Source organism: Pogona vitticeps, chromosome 3 (genome assembly GCF_051106095.1).
Source record: "Pogona vitticeps strain Pit_001003342236 chromosome 3, PviZW2.1, whole genome shotgun sequence".
Classification (NCBI taxonomy): Eukaryota; Metazoa; Chordata; class Lepidosauria; order Squamata; family Agamidae; genus Pogona; species Pogona vitticeps.
Genome location: NC_135785.1, coordinates 26126624 through 26149149, shown reverse-complemented (window position 1 = coordinate 26149149; position 22526 = coordinate 26126624). Strand labels below are relative to the sequence as shown.

General features: G+C 39.5%; 1 protein-coding gene and 1 long non-coding RNA gene across 12 annotated transcripts in view; both read right to left on the bottom strand.

Annotated features, from left to right (window-relative positions):
• Positions 1-2392: 2392 nt before the first annotated feature.
• On the bottom strand, positions 2393-6529 carry LOC144587795 (uncharacterized). Its single transcript, XR_013542942.1, has 2 exons — positions 6475-6529; positions 2393-2580 (listed from the first exon to the last, which is right to left on the bottom strand). It is a non-coding gene; the product is annotated as an uncharacterized LOC144587795 (long non-coding RNA).
• A 2585-nt stretch (positions 6530-9114) lies between these two features.
• PLCH1 (phospholipase C eta 1) overlaps positions 9115-22526 on the bottom strand; it is a 167225-nt gene continuing 153813 nt past the window's right edge. For 3 of the 11 annotated variants that reach the window (XM_020781938.3, XM_072996101.2, XM_072996098.2), the window contains 4 exons: positions 21576-21655; positions 16622-16681; positions 15732-16095; positions 9115-12001 (listed from right to left, as the gene is read on the bottom strand). In XM_020781938.3, coding sequence (XP_020637597.3) covers positions 9987-12001; positions 15732-16095; positions 16622-16681; positions 21576-21655 — 2519 coding nt within the window. In that variant the 3' untranslated portion in view covers positions 9115-9986. Of the gene's footprint in view, positions 12002-12324; positions 12354-15731; positions 16096-16621; positions 16682-21575; positions 21656-22526 lie in introns of all 11 variants that reach the window. The other 8 variants (XM_078389080.1, XM_072996103.2, XM_072996102.2 and 5 more) reach the window with 6 other exon arrangements.

The following is a 22526-nucleotide window of genomic DNA, read 5'->3' as shown; positions in this document are numbered from 1 at the left end:
CCCACCTAACATTGCCAATGGAAAAAGTATAGAAGTGTTAGCCTAAAACATTGGAAGGACAAAAGATTCTGCACTCCTGTTTAAGGAAAGACTTTGTGCCACATTTAGTGAAATGCTGAAGAATGACCTGAATTGGGGTTATTTGTGCATTTCCGTGGTGACTACAGAATGGAACAACTAATCATGAAGTGGAGCAGCAGCCGATCCCCTTGATGCTTTGTGTTAGCAACAGTAAATGTGATGTGAATATAAGTGGGAAAAGGGAAGTTGAAAGTATCAATATCTTACAAGGAAAATGCAAATCAAGAGGCCTGGGTACCAACCTGCAGAGAAGGCTGAGAGTTTAACCTTCAGCTGAGTTCAAGACCTTTCCTGCACAGTCAGGAAGGGTCCCTGTGTGAGATCACCAGCCTTTATACCCCCTTGCAGCTGTTCTCCAGTTTAGTTGCAATGAAGGATTTATGTCAGTGTTGCTTTATATAACCCAGGACTTGTATTGTTGTGATTTGCCCCTCTCTCTTCTTTAATCTTATGTTATTTTGGCGCCTAGCAGTGCACCAATATATTGTGCATTAGCAGTATTCAACATTTTGTAGGAGGGCCCCAAACGAAAAATTATAACTATGAAACTGGACCTTGGATCAAATTTGGCATGTAGCAGAAAGCCTGCTCTTGCTCTGTGCTAAATTTTGGGAGTGTCTGAGCAAAGAGTTTTTGAGTTGTAATTAAAAAATATATATATAACACTGTTTTACAGAAACATAACTTTTGAGACTTCTGATATTTGTGTAGCATAGCATTCTGGCCAATCAGAATATGTCTCCAGTCACCCCCTGCCGAGCAGGAGTCTGTCACTTTTACCCCTGCAATGGACTTCCATGTGAAAGAACGGAGACGTGGTGATGAAGAAGTCCAGAATCTAATTCCAAGCACTGTTATAATGCCCACTAAGGAAGAAGCTTTAGTTATTTAGTTATAAACCCGGAACATCTCCCCTCAAAATTCCAGCAAAAGCCCCACTTTCCATCATTTATTTGTTAAAATACCTCCTAAGATTGCTCCAAGGAAACCACGTGAGTGAATGTTATGCAAATTGATCATACTACTTTGCATGAACCTGTCTTTATCCTCATCAGAACTACATTATATCCCTACCGAATCTATGTAGAAGCTTGACTGAATTCTTAGCACCTGAAATCTGCTGAACACGAACTGCCACTTTTTGTCATTTTCTTTCATTTCCTTCTCTGTTCCTGATGCCCAGGAAAACATACTGCCTCAGTGCTGACCTGAAAATAATTTTGTTCTTAAACCACTTTCCTTAAATGACTGTTTGGTTTCACATCTTGGTCTCATTATGACAAAATGAAGTACGTTCATATTTGATTTAGCCAAATATTGCTACCTTTGGATGGTTCAAGTCGTATTGCAATATAGGGCCGGCTTGCTTCCACTTACCCACAAGAGCAGGAGAAGGGAGGAAAGGAGGAGGAGAAGGAGAGTCTTTTAGCTCCTGGACCCCTACAGTAAAGAGGCAAGACACCAAATGGGTAACAACATTAAAACTACAACTTTGGTGTAGTGGGCAGAGTGACAGAGTAGGACTCAGGAGGTCAAATCCCTGCTTGCCCATAGAAACCACTGGAAAGAGTAGCACTGGTAAAACCACTCTTTTAAGAACTCACATTCCTTGAAAATCTTATTAGGGTTGCCGTAAGTGTAGATGCGACTTGACAGCCTAAGAACATGTACTAAATCTTCCGCTACACTCCAAGTCTCTATTGGTTGCAGATTAATGATTGCATTTCCCTCCACTCCGATACCCTCTAGCTGTATTGGACTCCAGCTCCCATTACTTCCGTCCAGCTTTGCCATGATGAACCATTAGTGTAGTGGTTCATCGCCACCTGGAGTGTCACAAGTCCCCCAGCAATTACGTCCTAACTTGGAGAGGGAATAGGCTCCCCTGGGTAGAGTAGATGTCTCCTTACACATAGCCAGTATTGCACTGTTCCAAGACGCTGTCTGTTTATATCAGGTCAGCAGAAATCAACAGTATTTCATATCCTCAGAGTCCAAGGCCAGAACTTGAGACCAAGGAGGTCCTGGCCAGGGTTGGGGAGAAAGCATGCAGGCACAATACATGTGCAAAGACCTTTCCCCTGAGCCAATAAACTCTACTTGTCAGATGGGGATGGACAGAGGGGGATCTTCAGGTGTCATATAAACATTGCAGACAAAAGCCAGACTTTCCTTTCCTCCAGCATCACTTGCCCTAAAATTTGTCTCTCTGTTTGGAGACATGGAGAAGAACACCACTTTTCTGGGACTCCGGTCAGCATCCTGGGTCCTTTCAGTACCAATCACCAGCTCCAGATCTTGTGGATGTCCGTGGATATGCCACTTGGCCTTCAAGCAGAAGACTGGCAGCTTTGATGGTTAGTGGCGAGGGCGCCTCCTTCCATCCTAAACGCTGTCCCAGGCTGCTTGCCAAACTGATCTTGTTCTTTTGAACTCTTTGCCAAACGCTTTGCTTTCTTTCTTTTTCCTCCCCAAAAATTGCATGTGCACAGCTGAATACTGAAATGCAAAAAAAATGCTCATTTAAATTCTCAGGTTTTATAAGTGGCTCCGGAATGTACCCAATAAAAGGAACGTGTTTTGTTCTGCTTTCATAATCCTTTTGTTCAAGTACTGTTGGATTTCAAACTCCAGTTTCATTATGACAAAATGTATTACTTCCAGATTTGATTTAGATTTGCTAATTATGACTGTATTTGCCATGTTCCATTATTGCTAGACAAAGCAAAAGTTCACCTTCTAAATCTGTGTGCTTCTACAGGAATCAACAGAGGGACGAAGGGAGAAAAAGACTGCCACCCTATCCCTCTGTTCCTCGAGATTTCAGCACCAGCAAACCACTTAGAGGAACAGAGGTGGGTGAGAGATATTCTCTTTCGTAGGGCCAGGCCTAATATTAGACAGAGCAAGCTAGTCACTTCAAGGCCAACAAAACCTGTGGATTTTTTTCCCTGCATGTTGACTAGCAGGTGGGAAGGGCCATTATTTGTTGCTTTGCCTCAACATATCCTAGGCAGAGGTTGGAAATAATGCATTGATTGAACACACTAGTGTTAAAATCACTTCTACAGTCAATAGAGGGCAAACAAACTGAGGACTCTAGATAGTGATCCTTTTAAGAATGACAATTTTAGTACTAATCCATTATTCTCAAAATATTATTTTTTATTTTATTTTTTTCAACTTCTATGCCACCCCATTAGTATGAGCACTCTCTAGGCAGTTCCGCTGCCACATTTTGGAACTTAAGTTCCTGTACTGACTTCAAGGGCAGTCCTATGTAGAGAATATTAAAATAATATATTTTGGAGATCAACAGACCACTGTTTTGCAGTATTTCTTATCCAAATAGGGGCACAGCTGGGCAATCAAGTGAAGCTGATAAAAGGCACAGCAGATATCTGTGCCTTCACAGAGAGAGCTGCCTCCAAGAGTAACCCCAAGCTGCAGACCCAATCCTTCAGGGGAAATGTAACCCCACTGAGGACAAGGAAATATCCCTTTAACCAGTCTAATGGTTCTCCCAACAGTAGGATCTGGATTCAGTTTCAGTTTATTGGTCCTCATCCAGTCCATTATCAACACTAGCCAGTACTCAAGGACCTGCATAGCATCATTTGCAGAGCAGCAAAAGGGAAGAAATAGATGGGTGCCATCTGCAAATTGATGACAACAAACTCCAAATCTCCATATGAGTACTGAAGGAGCTTCATACCCAGATGGGGGAACGGACAATCCGCGAAGAACCCCATGATGGCGGTCCCAAAAGGTGAGCACTGTTTCTCCAAGATGACATTAACAAGACTGAAATCACCAAAGAACAGCATGCCCAAGCAAGTTATGTTTCTCTGGAGAGAAATAACTGGCCCACGTTCAACCTGCAAGTGGGGGGACTAGACCCTGCTTCTCCCACATCCTAGCGCAGTACTCTAACCAGTGTATATCACTGCCTCAAGAAAGTTAAACTCAGAATATGAATGAAAGATTCTTGGTGGAGTCTAGGGCCACTGTGCATTATCTTTTCCACATTTATTTCCATTTCTTTACTGGCATGAACACTTTGAATGAACCCTGCAGCTCTGTTTCCCATATTCCTGGAATGTAGGACAAGAAAGATCTCTCAGTATATAATTTCCCATAAAAGCTCTTTGACTTCAAACTTGTATTACCACATTGTGCCTTGTTGCTACTATGGCATCACTTTTTTGAATGATGCCTTTTCTCTTCCAACCTATTAAATTGGCAAGTGTACAATATGTCCTTCCGGAAACACTTTTAAAACTTCCAGCATGTGGTATGTACTTTATTTAATGTGTTCTTGCTTCATCATCTGTCCTGCCCAGCGCTGAGCTGTTGTTTTCATTTTTTTCTTCTTTTTTTAAAGCCGGTCTCCTAGCTGTATCATTTTGGGTTGTGCATGAAGTCTCTCCTGACTGAATGTCCTTCATTCAGAGCAACCTTCTTCTAGAGAAAATAAAATATGTGAGGGAGCAGGTTGATCTTTTTGTGTAGCTTTGTGTGTAGGGAAATTCTGTCAAACCTCCACACAGTAGGACGTGAAAAACTGTCTTAGATCAAGACTTTTAATCTCTATAACCTTGGGGAGTCATCCTGTTTCCAAGTGAAATTGAATGACACTAACATTAGCTGAAGTATGATTTTAATTGAACAGGTTCCAGTTTAGCACCCTTTTGCATTAATAAATCATATGGTCATGATATGTATTTTCAGGACTGGTGTTTAATTAATTCCAAGATAGAGTTTCAAAATATTGCTGGCAGTACTGTCTTCTCTGTTGCCATCAGGAAGATCCTATTTTGGACATCAACAGATGAACCAATCCATATTTAGTCTCTTTTGCATGTTTTTATTCAGATACCAGTGGTAGTACTAAATCCACACCAGATTTAGTCTGGATTTTATAGAAGATAGCTAACGTCCTATCCTATTCCCCAGATCGGTTCAGGACTTGGGAGAGCTCCTAAAGTTTGAATGAGTCATAAAATATATCCTGTTTTTATGATGAAACATATTTGGAAGGCTTAAGGAGTGTTAGTGTGGTTTGTTGCTAAGACATGTCAGCTGAAGCCTGTCAAGTCATGTAGACTGCAAAGTATGCTGAGAAAAGACAGATTTGTCATTGATCCACAGCTCTAAACATGCATTTTGCCTTCGAGCACCAAATCTATTTACAGGCCAAATACAGTTCCAGAAGGCATAGTTCTTTCTAAAATCAGACCTCAAAAAAGATTTCAGATCCTTTCATCTGACACAGATCTTATGCACGATGTCAAACTTCTTTCATCTCCGCATCTCAGCCCATTTCCTTAGTTTACCTTTCCTTGGCCCAAATCCTACTGGTCTTTTTCATGTTTGGTAATGCAGCTACAGAACTGGTGGCTAAATGGAGGTTAAGGAATGGCTAAAGTGCAGGTCAGACAACCAGCACCTTGTTAATTAGTTTCAATTAATGCCACAATTGTGCTATTGCATGCAGGAAAAAAACCCACCTGATTTGATCTTTTAAGTTTCCATTCTTTTCCTAGTTTTTCTGACAATAAAGTCCTTAATTTTTCCTTGTCATTTTTTTCCTAGCAAAATGCAGAGTCCTTTTTTAAAAGCATTTCATCACTTTTCACAGAGACACTGTAGTTTTGTCATAACACAAATGGGTCTATTTTGACTTTTCTACTGAAATAGGGATGGTGTGTGTTTCTTTGACTCAACGAATGTGAATAACACAAGTCTCAATTGGACTCCTCTATCTACTAAAGAGTTTCATTAGTCAACTCTGTGACATAAAGGCAAAAAATATAGTTAGAGGAGAGGAGAAGTTTAAAAAAAATAACAAGTTATGTTTTAAACAGAATTGTATACCATGAATTAGGAAGAATTTATTTCCTTTGGAAAGAGTGAATGTGAATGACAAAACAGAAGAACTTTGCAGTCATTCAACTTTGTTTTCCTTGGGGTGCTAAAATTAATTTTAATGTTCACCTTCCATGAATACAAATTATAATATCCTGCATTACAAAAGAGTTTTTTATTAGGTACATATGTTTTATACAGAATGAAAAATGCAAAAAAATGAATAATCATATATTGCAAACAAAACTCCTAGGAGATAGATGTGCATATAGGTGCATTATTCTAAGTTTATAGGAAGAACATATATAGGGAGTGTACTTTTCAATGACTCTACACTCCACCTCCAGCAAACAAAAAAGCCCTTATCTCAAAGCCACAGGATAGCAAAAACATAGCTACTTTTTCCATTGCTTGTCCAGTAAATGTGGCTTCAGTACGTACAGCTCTGCTAACTGTGTTTCAATTGCATTCACAGCCAAATATACAGAACAAAGAAGCGGAAAACCAAATTTGTTTTTACCTCACCTTTATGTCCATTAGCAATCGATATTTAATAGACTCTAGATATACATAAGGGATGTGGTAGGGGTGCGGTTTAAACCACAGAAGCCTCCGTGCTGCAAGGTCGGAAGACCTGCCATTGTAAGATCGAATCCACAGGACAGAGTGAGTTCCCGTCACTTGTCTCAGCTCCTGCCAACCTAGCAGTTCGAAAGCATGTAAAAATGCAAGTAGATAAATAGGTACCACCATGGTGGGAAGGTAACGCCATTCCATGTCTAGTCGTGCTGGCCATGTGACCATGGAAACTGTCTATGGCTCTACAACTTGGAAATGGGGATGAGCACCGCCCCCTAGAGTCGGACATGACTGGACATTTGTCAAGGGGAATCTTTACCTTTACCTAGACATACATAAGAGCTTCTATAGGAAAAGGAAGACCAAATGGTTCCCATGAATTTAATTAAATAGCAAGTACTTAAAGCCATAATTTTGGCTTGTGTGTATTTTTTTTCCTTTGCTCCCCCCACCCCCAGTTATCCTTTATTCCTTGCTGTCCCTCTTACAATAAAGGGAAATAATATAGCATTATATCTGCAGTGTGAAAATCATGGCTAATGTTAGCTAGAATCCTTTGGTATCAGGGTTTGATATGGACTTTCTAAACCATTTTTTTTAAAAAATATGGATTACATGGGTAATTAACCATGGCCTTTGACTGGATGAATCATGAAAACGATGGATTATTCTAAAGAAATGGGTGTGCTGCAACATTTTACTGTCCTGCTCTTTGTGGTCAAGAATATACTGTTAAAACATTGGAAGACACAAGGAAAGATGTCAGACAAGGGTGTATTTCCTCTCCTTATCTGTTCTATCTATATGCAGAATATATCATATGGAAAACTGGATTAGATGCAGATGAAGGAGATGTGAAAATTGATGGAAGACACATCCATAATTTAAGATATGCAGATAGTGCCTTATGACTGGCAGAAAGCAGCAATGACCTCTCCATAGCACTTAGAGTACTCTCTGGATAGTTTACAGTTCAATTATGCGAACTGTACATTGCCTCTACCAATGAGATGGGTACTCATTGTACCAGTCTTGAAAGGATGGGAAGGTGAGCCAACCTTGATCTGGCTACCTCAGCCTGGGAGCCTTGGCTGCAGAAGTTATATAACTTTTTTTAATTTATTATTTATTTATTTTCATTCCACCTTTCTTCTTGAAAGTGCCCAAGGTGACCTCTAGAACAGTGGTTCAGAACCTTGAGTACCCAGATATTCTTGGACTACAATTCCCAGAAACCTTCACCACTAGCTATGCTAGCCAGGATTTCTGGGAGTTGTAGTCCAAGAACATCATGGGACCCACGATTGGGAACCACTGCCATAGAAGCAATATGTCTAAACTGAGGCTATCATACTTTGGGCACATCATGAGAAGAAAGATTCAATAGAAAAGATAATGATGCTGTGGCAGGGGAATGAAGGCAACAGGAAGAGGAACAACAAACATGAGATGGATTGACTCAATAAAGGGAGCCAAGCCACCACCATTAGTTTATAAGACTAACTGTAGAGCTGTTAATGCCAGGAGCTTTTGAAAGTCATTCATATATAGGGTCACCATAAATCAAAAGTGCCTTGACAGCATATAAGACCAATAATAGTTCTAGGCAGCAAAACCAATGGTCAGGGCATCATGGGAACTGCAGTTCAACATCTGGAGGGGGATTCAAGTTAAAGAGGTTATCCTGAAATAATATATACGTTTTACTTAATTCTCTATAATAGCATAAGATCCAACTCCATGGGATGAATTTCTATTTGGTTTACACAAGAATGACCGAAGAGAATGGGGGGGGGGAATAAGTGTAATCTTCTAAATGTTGCTGGATGGTGCTTCCCAGCATTTCTCATCACTGACAGGGCTGGCTAGGGCTCATGGGATTTGTAATCCAACAACATCTGAAGAGCTGCACTTTGTGGACTTCTGCAGTAGAACAGAAGATATTTACTCAAACAAGTGTGGCACCAACATATGGCAAAATGTTTGATCAACCATGCCAGTGTCAAAACAAGAAAATGAGCCATGTACTGGGAACTAAATACAGTGGTGCCCCGCATAGCGACGTTAATCCATTCCAGATTAATCGCCGCTATGCAAAAACATTGCTAAACGGATCGAAAAACCCATAGGAACGTATTAAACTTAGTTTAATGCGTTCCTATGGGGCCCAAACTCACCGTTCAGTGAAGTTCCTCCATAGCGCCACCATTATTGCGCCCTCGGTAAGCGAGGGCAGGGCGCGAAAACACTTGCGGTGGCCATTTTGGGCACTCAGTGGCCATTTTGGAACCGCCGATCAGCTGTTGTAAAAACATTGCAATGTGAGTTTTTGCCTATCTAAATGTCGCAATGCAATCACTTTTGCGATCGCAAAAGCGACATCGCTATGCAGATTCGTCGTTAAACGGTGCACTCGTTAAGCGAGGCACCACTGTATGAGACAAATTTTGAGACTTTGTTCATGTAAGATCACTAGTTAAAGCAGCAAGTTAGTACTTCTGTGCAGATCAAAAATTCTTAGGAGTATTGCTGGAATCAATGTGGCAAAACACAGGACACATAATTCAAGACACAAATGCAAGAGTATATGCTCTATATAAATTTTTATGAATAAGAGATGACCTTTTGTCTTCATGGTCAAGGGGCATAATATTTCCAACACATATTCAGAACAGTTCAAGCACTGAAGAAAATCAGGCTATGAGCACTCCAAATACAGACCAAATCCTCCAGCGTATATCAAAAGTAGGGTGACTGTGGTGGGAAAATCTTTCACCATACACCAAAAACCAATTTCTGAACTCGTCCCTATATACATGAATCTGGTTTTGTTATTAGTTTCTTTTTCATACAGACGCCCATTTTGAAATCTGCATCCTGAAAATGAAAAATGCATTTCAATAACGTTTCAACTTTTTTTAAAAAAATTCAGAAATGGCCCTCTTTTTTTGCTTCTGGTTACTGGATTACATTTGAGTGGCTAAGTATTTCTCAATATCATTTTTTTCAGTGACAAAAGTATCAATTCAAAAATTTTGATCACATATTGAAGATGGAATTTCACCAGATAACTGCTCTAGAATTTCCTAGAACTAACTAATAAGGATAGAAAAGTAGAAGGGTTTTCACTGAATGTAGCATTTTGTGGTCACTGACAGCTGTACCAAATTCTGTTGTACATGCATTGCAAAAACAAGACACCAGGACTAATTGCATCTAATGTCAAGCAAAGAACAACAAATGTGTCTGTGTAGTTTTTTAAAAAATGAGATGTCACATTTTACAACATCTATTTACATAAACATTCATTGAAACAGATACATTAATTCCAGACAAGAATCAAACCGTAGTAAAAATACATTTCTGAGTAATTTCAATGCTAATGGTTGCATTACGTATGGATAATCCTTCATTCAACAAGAAAGCTTGTAAACAACAAAGATGTACATGTATACAATTTACAGTCTCAGGAGAAAATAAATTTCTGGTTTATCATCTTCACTTGACTTCGTCTCTAAAAGAGAATCATCAACATAAAACTGGTCCCTGTGCCCAAAGCGCAAAGATGTGCATGCGCCTTCTGGAACGCCTCTGCCTTCTAGATCATCTGGGCTGAAGTTATCCAGATAGCTTGCAATGTAGGAACCAGTGGAATGTCTGTTGATAATATGAGGAGTGGTAGGAGGTTTATTTCGAAGGACTACCCCAGCTGTGTTACTGTTAGCATTAGAAAGTTTTTGTTTGTTGGCTTCTTGTCTCTCCTTGGCACGACTAGCAATGTTTCGCACTCTGCTTTGACTTCTGGATGACAATTTTCTGACCAACATTCTGGGGCAATCCTCCTCCTGCTTGGAACAAAAGGACTGGCCATCATCTTCCTGATCAAAAGACACTAGTTTTCGCAGTTGCTGTGTTAGAGCATCTGTGCTTTGAGGTTTCTTAGCCTTCAGAGAAGCCACCATTTTGTCTCTCATGCCAGATGTAATAAAACCTCTACTAATGTACTTGTATTTGCTCTCGAAATTGCAAGAGATATCTTCTGAGGTTAAGTCTCCAAGACTTTTGGATTTACAAGGACTTGGTTGTTTTGGAGCTGTGGAAGAATGAGAAGACAGAGCACTCTTAGGCATGGTGACTGTTAGCAATTCATTCCGTGTGCCTGAAATTTGCAAGTAATTGTTGTACAAAAGATCAACACTTTGGTGTTCTGAGTATGGAATATTTTGTTCCTTCTCATTCCTAAATTTGAAATCTTCAACGTGGTTGGTATTGTGGATGTTTACATTGCTCAGCTCTTCACAGACTGGTTTATAATACAAAGTGTCTTGATCGTGCTTCAATTTCAGCGGAGAAGCAAGTTGGCTCATATCCTCCCTCTTGTATTCATAGGCAGTGATCAAGAGGTCTTGAAGTTCCCCACCAACTTCCACTAAGCTACTGCCTGTAGAACCTGCGCAAGCGAATGGGACAAAAACTGTATGCTCCATATCAGAAGTGTCAGAAAAACCAGAGTTGCTATCACTGAGAGATTCCCAGTTGGTTCTACACTTTCTTTTGGGGTCTGCCTTCAGCACAGTTGTAGGTGCAATGCAAGAAGACAACGTGCAAGTATCTTCTACAGCATGCCTTGTATACTTGCAAGCAAGATTGTTCATTGAGTCATGGTAGGAAGCTGGAGAAAGAGAACACTCTGTCTTCTCAGGACTCAATAACTTACTAATTTCTGATGTTGAACATATTGCCAATTCATTTGGTGTTCTGCAGGAAGATTCACAGTCAAACATTTTATTCTGACTAGATGGCAACACACATGGTAGAGGTACAGATTTCATATTAATTATTTGTTTGCTAATTCCAGGAGGGTTTGAAACAACAGTCAAATTGCTTTGGTCTCTTGAGACGTCAACTTCTTCTATTAGTGCAGAGACAGAACTTCCCATATCGCTTGCATTCGTTAAAGAGACCTCATTGATAAGGTTTGAAATGTCACTATCTTGTATGGCTGGTGTGGAGTAAAAGTCATGGACCAAACAGGCAGAAGAAATGTCAGCTAATGATATACTAGTTACAGTGCTTTGTACAGAAATAGATGATTTGATTCCAGACTCTTGATCTCTTTGAGGAAGTGAACTGGCTGTTACTACTTTTCTCTCTTCTTCAAGCAGTGTGGTATCATCTCCTAAGATCTTTGGATCCATACAAGACACATGTTCATTATTTTCTCTTTCACGTTCCTCCTTTAGATGCATGGACTGACTGGAAAGATTACTTTTCCAATACTCAGTGGAAAAATATGTTTCAGCTATCCCAACTGCAAAGTCTAAGTTTTCTGGTTTTGCATATTCAGGAACAGTCAAGTGAACATCTTGTTTCAATGGGGACACAAATGTTGGAGAAGATGGATGTCTCTGAGAAGAGGATATGAGCTCTTTCAAATTCACTTCGTCCTCACTTGTATCGTCCTTACTTTCTGCTACATTGAGGTTTTTTTAAGAAAAAGCAAACAAAGAAAAGCACTGGTTAGAAATACTCTTTCACATACTTATGAGTATTTGGTCGAGAAACAAACAAATGGAGAATGCAAAGTTGGTCACAACTGTGAGAAGACTTCATTATGGGGTAGTGCAAGTTTAGTACAAACTAGCCATATGACGTGAAGAAATGAGGAAAGTTATGATTGGAGGCACTTCATTGAAGCTTTTTTAAAAAATGTTTTATTACATCATCATAGGTATGATGTAATAACTATTGTAAAGAATGTCAATGAGGTACCATATTCCGGACATGTGCCATTACCTTCAGCTGTGTTCCTATTCAGATTTGTACTATAAAGAAGCATGGCAAACAAAGACAGAACAAAACAGCTCTGTTAAAACACCATCTGCAAAGAGGAGAGGCATGCTTATCAGAACGCTCAAATTACACATCCAACACCCCATGCTTCATGGCCTCAGAAAAGCCCCTCGCTTTCTAGCACTAGACATTCCTCAAAAGAATTAGATTCTTCAGTTCTGCTGGCTACACTTTATTTCCCTCTATATCTGCAGTTCCTGGACCCAATATCTTATCCCACTCCCAATAATGCCACTACTTTTGTGACAATATCAGCAGAGCATAAGCCGCCATACCGACCAACAGGGAAGGACATTCAGCGGTAGAGTGAAGCACAGAGGCTGCTTGATTCATATCTATGTAGTTCTGACCTTAAAAAAATGACTTCCAATTGATCAGTTCAAAGACTGCTGTGAAAGACGCCAGTCTTTATGAGCACTGAACACTCTGTATTCAAACAAGATTGCCATAATCTTTTATACAGCAGAATCTCAGAAACAAGCAAACCCAGAAGAATTAACTGTTCTGCATTAATACAGAATGCACGCAGGGGGGCCCTTTTAAGTTCCTTATACATGACTATAAAAAACAACAACTGTCTGCTTAGCAAACAATAAAGGACAGACAGATGGACAGACTGAGAACAAGTTAGTACAATGTAAAAGGTTACAAGTGTTACAAATGTTTTCATTCCCAAGTATTCATAACTCTTGGATGCTCCTGTAATTTCAGTGAGTTAAAATTAAATAAAACAGAATTTAATTATTTATGGTGAATGGAGTTCATTACAATTTATGGAAGGAGAGGTAAATCATACCTAGAAAAAAAGGATGTGTGTATGTGGGGGGGAAACCTATTTTGAATTTATATTGCCTGATGCTGAATTTCTTCCTCTATAAGCAATTAATTCACCACTGGTACTTGTAATATACTGATCCGTTGTTCCCCAACCCGAATAAAGAAAGAGTCTAGTGCACAAATGGGGCTGGGGGGGGGAGAGCAGGGAATTCGCAGGAAAGAACAAATACCTCCAAATGCTCAATATAATAATAAAAATCATCATTGTCATCTTAGAACTGCACAGCTGGAAGGGACCCTATGGATCATCAAGTCCAGCCCCTGTCAAGGAGGCACAGTGGGGAATCCAACTCCCAATCTCATGTCTCCCAGCCAGAGACATAAACTACTGAGTTATCCAGCATATACCAATTATTTCCTCAATGATCCTTTTCAAGTTAGTATCCTCCAGATGTGTTAGATGACAACTTCCATGATCTGCAGCTAGCATGAGTCCTATTGGGTCAAGATAATGAGAAATGTAGGCTAACACATCTAAAAGCTAACACATAGAAAGGGCATCAAGCCAAAGACTGTCCTTAATGTACAGAACTGAAGAAATGTTGAAGGTTCACTCAACCATTGAATGTGGTAAGAGATAGATCCTGCAGCTGAGGCTCCAATACTTTGGCCATCTCGTGAGAAGAGAAGACTCCCTGGAAAAGATCCTGATGTTGGGAAAGTTTGACAGCAAGAGGAGAAGGGGACGACAGAGGACGGGATGGTTGGACAGTGTCACCGAAGCTACCAACATGAATTTGACCCAACTTTGGGAGGCCGTGGAAGACAGGAGGGCCTGATGTGCTCTGGTCCATGGGATCACGAAGAGTCGGACACGACTAAACAACAGCAACAACAGACAAAGGCTTCAATGGCTACCCATTCTGGAAACAGCCAAATATATGGGGAAATTGGGTGATCTTTCAGAGCAATCAAGTGCCATCATCATTGATGAATGTATATGCAAGACTGGATGACAAGATCACAGCAATGCCTTCACAGGTCCCCTACCTAAGAGTCCAACTAAAGGCTAATTAAACTAAAGTCTAACTGAACTACACTAATTAAAATTCAATATCATCCTAGAGAGGAGAGACAAGTAGGATCTACTGGGTTCTGTCCTGGGACTTGTTTTGTTCAACATCTTTATAAACGACTAGGATGAAGGAGTAGGAGAGATACTCATCAAATGTGAGGGTGACACTGAACTTGGAGAAGGAGCTAATATATCATGAGACAGAACTGGGATTCAGATTGGAAGTGGGCCAAAACAAATGATTAGCAATGGGGGAAAATGTAAAGGTCTGTATTACGGCAGGAAAATCTGATTAATGACTATAAGATGGGTGGGAACTATATGCAACAGTACACACAAAAAGGATCCAGATTGAGGGAAGTAAAAGTAACATTATTCTGTTTTGGCCATAATACTGTACCCACTTCTAAGAACCACAGTTTAACAAGGATATTGATAAACTGGGAATTGTCTCGAGGAAGAGATAGCAAAAAGTCTGGAAATCAAGTCCTATGAATGGTTGAGAAAGTTGGGCATGATTAACCTAAAGAAGACTGAGAAGTGCTATGATAGCCAATCTTCAAATATTTGAAAGGCTATCATGCAGCAAATGGAGCAAGCTTGCTCCTTGTCTTTCCAGAACCCAAAGATTTCAGCTAAATATTGGGAAGAGCCTCCTGACAGAAAGGGCTTTTTGACAACAGAAGGACTGCCTCAGAGGGTGGTGGACTCTGGAAGCTTTTAAGCAGAATTTCGATGGCCTGTCAGGGATGCTTTAACTGTGAATTTCCTAGTTCAGCCCTACAGTTCTGTGGTTATATAATTCCAATACTGACAACTTGTGAAAGTGCCAAAAATTTGTAAGAGAGGGAAGCACCCACATAATGCTGTCTCTCTAATATTATTACCAATTTCATTGGGTATAGAAAACCTACACAACAAGGAATGCAATCAACATTTTTGTGTAGCCTGCTACTACATATAATACAGTGGTTGGCATCCTGCTCACCCAATCCTAAAGGTTTAAAATATTCTCCCCTGTGATGCTACTACAAGGGATCACTGCAGAGTAGCAAGGAGTTCCTCTCTTCATAATCCTAACTTCTATTAACAGAACAGAGAGATTCCCAGTACTTTGACTAGTGGATGGAGTCATGTAGGGAGAATATATAAGAACTGCTTGCTGTACAGCCTAATTCCATTCACCTTTACTTAGAAGTATGAGCCAATGAGCTCTATAAGATGAATTCTCTGAACTTTAGAAAAGTTAGTCTTTGGACAGCTCCCAGCATCTGTAACTGTTGCAATTCACAAATCTTGGGAACCTTGTGGGTTCTTTTGACTACAACACCCAGAATCCCACAGCCAGCGTGGCCAGCTGTAATCTAAAAAAGTAACACACCCCAAAGTCTCTGGATTTTTAAGTAGGTGTCCACGGGTGCAGTTTCAGAAGTGGAAATTGAGCTATTAAATAGCTTGTAAGATGAAGATCTAGAAAATCTCTTTTTAAGGAACTTACCAGAGGCATTTTTAGTTTTCACATCAGCATCTGCGGTAGCATCTTGCTCTGATGATGGCAGGCTGCCCAGAAGATATTTGTCAACTGGCATGGAGATGGGACGTGCTTGCAGGCTCCTGCTTGTCCTTCTCAGAACGCCCTCCTTGTCTTTCAGGTCTGTTGCTTCAGAAAGGCTTTCTTTAAGCTCCGTGGCTTCCTGAAAGCCCATTTTACTCTTCTTTCTGCCCTTTGCTGGAGCACTGGCTGTGCGCCGGAGAATTCGCTCCCCAATTGACCTTTTCCGAATGTATTGACCACCGTTTTCCACAGTACTGTGTTTGGGGTTCTTGTTAAAAAGCCCTCGGAGTCCTATCAATTGCTTATTCTAAAACAAAAAGAGAAAGAGAATGGAAACAGTACCTTTTTAAAAACATAATATGGCCTATTTTTTTTTTTAGTTAAACTGTTGTGTGTACATATTATCTGAGCAACAAATAAAAAAGGAAACCCAAGCAGGCAGGCAAGCAAGCAAAAAAGAGCTGTTGACCCAAACAATTCCACATCTAGTCAACTGAGGAGAAAACAAGCACAGCTTACCATGACTTCATGCACGTATGAGAGAATTTCTCTTTATCAGGAAGGCAGCCTGTCATGATGGCAAAGGAGCTTTACAAGATGCCTCCTAATTACACATGACAAGCTTACAAGAAATGTCCTGGAGTGAGAGGCTGCCTTGCCTTAGGACATGGTGTTTTATGGCATGGGCCCTTTCAAAACAGCAGCACACAGTTTCAAACTTTGGATGGCAAATGAAATTACATGGCAATTATGGATCATGCAGTTCGGAATAGCTCTTGCAAAAGAAAACAGTTGCCCAGCAAGTGCAGATGTGCATGCTAAAGAAAGGCTACCTTGGTGGCTCCTAGAAAGTGCATTATAGTATAACTGGGGTTGAGGACTAAGGGACTCCACTGAAAGGCAAAGAAAGGCAGACATGTCGAACTAATTTCCACAATCCAGCGAGAAGAAAACAATGTGATATATCAAATGTTTGTGGCAGATCAGCCATCCTTAACCTGGAGCCTTCTAAATTAAACTTCCAGAATACATTAGTCAACATGGGGCTGGTTCTGGTTCTGATGCTTCACTTGCTCATTTTTGACACTGCAGACTTTCCATGTGGAGTATCCCAAAGATCCAGGGACACAGAGTAATGTGGGACCTGTTGCAACTCACGTTACAGTTACCACTTTCTTTAAGAAACAAACAAAAAAAAACCCACTAAGGAAATTTTTACAGCATTTCCCTAGGCATCTGGTTCCACATTTTAAAAAAATTATTAGCAAATTTCTCTTCTTTTGCTAACTTACGTGCTCTTCTCTGCATATAAGATAAAAAAGATGAAGGCCCTTAGCGAAACAACGGAAAGATCTATCTTACTATCTAGCAACTGGTCACAAAATTTTCATAGTCTACATATTTTAACTTGGCACATTCCTCTGATCTACACCCTGGAATATGCCTATGGCTTCCGAATATTCATTTATCCAAAACTGTCTTTTAATAAAGAATGAAACCTTTATTACTGAAGACCTGAGTCAACACATAACATTTTATATCCAAACAGCAATAAAGGTAAACCTTGCATCACGGAAGAGAAAGTTAAGGAGAGGAGAGTTACTCAAAGCAACAAGCCACAAGAAGACACTAAAAGTAGTAGAGCCAGACTCTACGTAGACAGTGAGAGGAAGGGAAGGAGGGTGTGCTTCGTAACAGCAGCATTCAGCTCATTCTAAAAAACAAAAGAACTATTTTATCTGACAACAAAACACCATTAACAGAGTGGGAAAATGAGTCTATTCAAAAATTTTATTGCAAACAATATATAGTTGTTCTATCCAGCTCACACTCCACTTTCTAATAAGACTATCATGGGACACTTTGTCAAAAGCTTTGCTGAAGTCAAGATACAGTGGTACCTCGACTTATGAACTTAATCCGTTTTGGAACGGCATTTGTATGTCAAAAAGTTCGTAAGTCAAAGTACCATTTTCCACTGAAATGCATGGGAATGGAATTAATCCATTCCAGCATTTCAAAAAATTACCTTCGGAGCTCTCAAAGGACTCCCCCCCATTTTTGCAAATGGAGCCGTTCGTCACCTTTGGAGGTCTCAAAGGGCTTCCTCTGATGTCAGGCGGAAAGTCCTTTGAGACCTCCAAAGGCGACGAACGGCTCCATTTGCAAAAAATGGCATTGACTTGCGAACGGAGCCTCGACCTTGTTTGTAGGTCAAGGCTCCGATTGCAAGTTGATGCCAATTTTTGTGAATGGTGCCGTTCGTAAATCGAAACGTTCATATGTAGGGACATTCGTAAGTCAATGGTTGACTGTATATTACATCAAGAGCAATCCCACTATAAGAGAGGTTACTCAATCAAAACTAGTTTCCACACTGTCGTTCTAAGGAGCAGAACCAGCAACATTGTTCTTTAGTACAAAAATATAACATGTACAGTAGAGTGTAGCCCATGGAAATTTATGTTATAATATATATTAGATCACAGCTTGGAAGTAACACATCACAGGTTCTGCATAATGGTATAGTGGCATTCAAGTAATATAAGGATTGGTAGCATTGGTACACTTTTGTGTAAGAATGGTGTTTATTTATTACTTGTGGGCATTTTGAAAGGATTACTCTTCATTTTATAAATTGGATCTGATTTGACAACACATAACAACATAAATCAATCTTAATTATGGTTCATTGAAACAAACCAGATTAATGAAACAAGTTGTCTTATTTCAGTAAACTATAGTTAAGACTAACCATACTTTATACAGGATTTGATTAATGACTGTCCCCTTCTTCCTGCTTCTAATTTGTGTAATTTTACCTCTCTCATTTTGCTTGTGTTGTTGTAGTTTGAATGCCATTAAAAGTTTCAGAATCAGAATCAGATTTAATTAATGACAATCTGATTTATTGAAAATGGAAGTAAAAGCCTCTGATCGTTCTCATGACTGTATCAGGGAAGATTAGAGTCCAATCTTTTACTTAAAAATATTTTTTACATCCAAATACAGTCATCAGAAGAAAATTGGTGAATTATATATAATCTAAAGGAAAAGCACTTTTCTGGACCTGATTTAAAACAGGACTAGTTCGACACTGTGTTCTGTTATGCTGTGGCTTGGCAACACAGGAAATTTAAAGGTGAGTTCAGAGCTCATTTCCAAAATTTGTTACACTCCTCACCTCTTTAAGGCTTACTAAAACCCCTAACTAGTACAATCACGAGTGCTCACAAAAAATATTATTAGTATTATTGTTAATGATGTGTTCGATGTTAAAATTGATGAGGTGGGCCCGAAATATACATCAGCCTCCTGTCCTAAAATGAAAACAGCTGCTAATATGGCTGACTGCCACAATCAAAACCCTTGAGCCACCAAGCAAGCAAGCAGCTTGCAGGCACCAACGTTGCTTTTAAAGACAGATACCTTTACTAAGCAGTAAAAGGAATCTGCAAAAACCACCAACTTCCAGTTGTATTCTTGATATAAAAGCCCTCTTTAAAATTTTTAACACATATTGTTCAAATACTTGTTTATATCTTTGATTTTATTTTTTTCAAATGTATGTTGTATCTCCTGTTCTCCTTCAAATATAACAATTATATTATTGTTCTCTTCTTATTCTAGTTCTTAAATGCCTGGTAAAAAAATGCTTTTTACTACACCAGACCACTGACCCAACAAGTTCGTTATTGCTTCCTCTTAGATATCGTCTTTCCCAGCCCTACCTCGAGAGTCACCAGGTTATGAATCCAGATCCTTCTGGATACAAAGCATGGGCCTCATCTAATGAAATATTCACCTTTGGCAAAAAAAAAATTAAGCTAAAAGCGCTTAAGATAAAATATGATGTCCTTTTTTTCCCATTTTAAAACTTGAAGCAAGTTTTAAAATTCCCTATCTTCAAAAATGCGAGGAAAAGCAGCAACTTTGCAGTAAAATAAATCCAGACCAAGCTCAAACATAAAACATTTACCTTTTAAAACAAGACAAAAGAAATTCCAAGTAAGACTGCTGTCAGCAATTTGTTGAGAAATGAATGCTCTATAACTTTGTTCTCTCAGAAATATAAGTGACTGGGCCAAGTCCCTTTCCAGGGAAGGTGTAAACATCATATTGGTTCCCTCACTAGCATACAATCCACTAATGGAGAAATAGCCAATTTCCCTTTTCAAGAAAGGAGATGGAACCTGCAAGACTGTGTAGAAAGAAGGGACACTTCAGAAATGTTACTCTTTTGGACTATATTTTCAAGAATATGCAGGTCACTATGGCCAAAAGTAACTTTCCAAGCTCTGAAATGCAGGGACAGTCATAGAGGACTTGGCATCCTATAGCCCATTCAGTACTTACATACACATCTGAAAGAAGGCATGTTGCTGCACATACTTCGTGTCTTTTTGTATATTACATGCATATCATTTATCAGCCAACATAGTGACTGACAAATGAGTTTCTTAAAACCCCGAATCAACAGTTGAATAAATATCAAGCATCTATGCACTGGGTGTGAGCTGAATGATCATGCTATGATCTGCAATACGAGGTAACTGCAGGTTCGCACCCTTACATTATTAAATAATAATGACTTTGGACCACAGACTTGATTGTTCCTTGCATGGACAGTAAGGTGCAAAGGGGCACCATCAGAAGCCACTGTAATGTATTTTTCATGTCCACTATCATTCCAAACTAGCAGTTGAGTCTTTCTTCAACACTGAAGATGGGACATCTTCCATCTGAAGGCAGCCTAGTTTACAGGGTGAAGGGCAATACTTGTGCCATAGAGCATATAGCTCTCTCCTCTATCACCTTGCCATTACTGCTCAGTATCTGCTGATCAAATTGCCTGCTTCACTCAGCCCAGCAGTAGCACTGGCTCTGACTCCCCTTTTTGCCAGGCGTAGCCTGAAAGCCGGGAATGAGCAGATTACTGTAAATTTTCTTTAAAATGAAGTAGGGAACCATATCTTTTGAACTGATCATTATGATGTTTTAAAAGTGATGATGACAGTGACCAAGAATCAAGAACTTACCTGCAGAGTATGTCATTTAAACCAGGCTGCTTTGTCGATGTGCACAGCACCGGCATCTTAGGTACCCAGTAGCTGAAATCCTGTTGCTTAGCACAGTATGTTGCAACTAGAATAGGTGCAAATCAATAGGGATTTGGTAAGTCGATTCCCCTATACGTTCCATCAGTTCAATGGGCTTACTCTAATTATGACTTACTACACACTAAGCAACAGGGTTTCAGCCATCATCTGCTTGGATAGTGCACTGATATGATAATACAGAGTGCAGATATCTGACTTTTTTTCTATTTAAGTTGGTTCTAGATTTAAATTGCAAATTTTCATGGGGGCCCATGAGAAATACAGGGTGGTAAGTAGGCAAGAAAGCAGCTTCATCAGGATGAAGCTGGACTCCAGTGGAGCGACCTTTTTATGTGGAAGAACCAGGATCTGTCTTACATAAACAGAAGTTCTTCAGCTGCTTGAGAGGGATGGTTTTTATCAAACATTGAAAACTCTTGTTTTGTAATCAAACTTGATGCTTCAATGCAGATTTATTTTCTAACTTCCATGCAATCACCCCTCCCACCTGATCTTCTTTCTTCTACTATTCTACTACTTTCTTCATTTCGTAGAATGATTCTGGACAGCTTATTTCCCAACTTGGTAAGCAGACCGTCCATGATAGTTGGACAGAATGAAATCCTTATATAGGTAAAAATTAATTCTTTCAGAAATGAAAATTAAAAGATAACAGCACCCATCTTACCTTTCCATAAATTTCATTTATTGTTATATGAACAAATATAGAGGCTTCAGTCAATCCTTCCAAATAAACATGACGGTAGCCTGTGAAAGTGGAAGTCAGAAATCAGTGTTTCACACACCAAACTATACATGATATATCAATAAAAGGCAAATAGAACTGGTTTGGGAGATTGAGAATGAGCAACAGCAAACCTTGAGTCCACGTGCTCTCCCTTGTTTAAGACCTCAAGAAGAGAGGAAAACCTCTTTAGAACAGCCACAGTCCTTATGTATACACAAACTGGGGAACTAAGATTTGTACTAACCAAGTTTATTGAACAAACAAGAATTTGAAACCATGGTCTGATCCAGGTCTATTTAAATTAATCTTAGTGACAACAAACTCTAGTTCTACAAATCTAGAAGCAACATGGAACTGTGGCTTGGTCTATACTATGTGGAAAAGTTATGGAGAGGAGAAGAGAACAAGGAAACACAAATGAATCTGAAGATCATCTGAACTAGATCATGTAACTGGCTGGTATTGTTACATACTGGCTGGAATCCTAATAGAATTTGTATAAGATGTCCACAACCTGCATTAGCTAATTGATGAGGTGGTAGGATAAAGAGGTAGGTGACCACACACATGATGAAAGAGTGCCCCAGCATCTCATCAATTAGGTATAATATACCATCGCAATTTACACAGATTTTACACTAATACTAACAGAATTCTGGCTACTGCTTTTACAGCTCCACTTTCTGATTATTTACAATTATTATTTCCTATTCTTTTACAATGAGTACAACTCCACTGTTTCCTATTATTTATTCTGGAATATATTTTTAATTCATTCATATACACAACTTCAGCTAAGGAATGGAGTTAAAAATGAGTACCTAGCCATAACTTTTGAAAGGCCAGAAATTACAGCACATTTGAAATTCCTAAGCTTGACATAACACACCA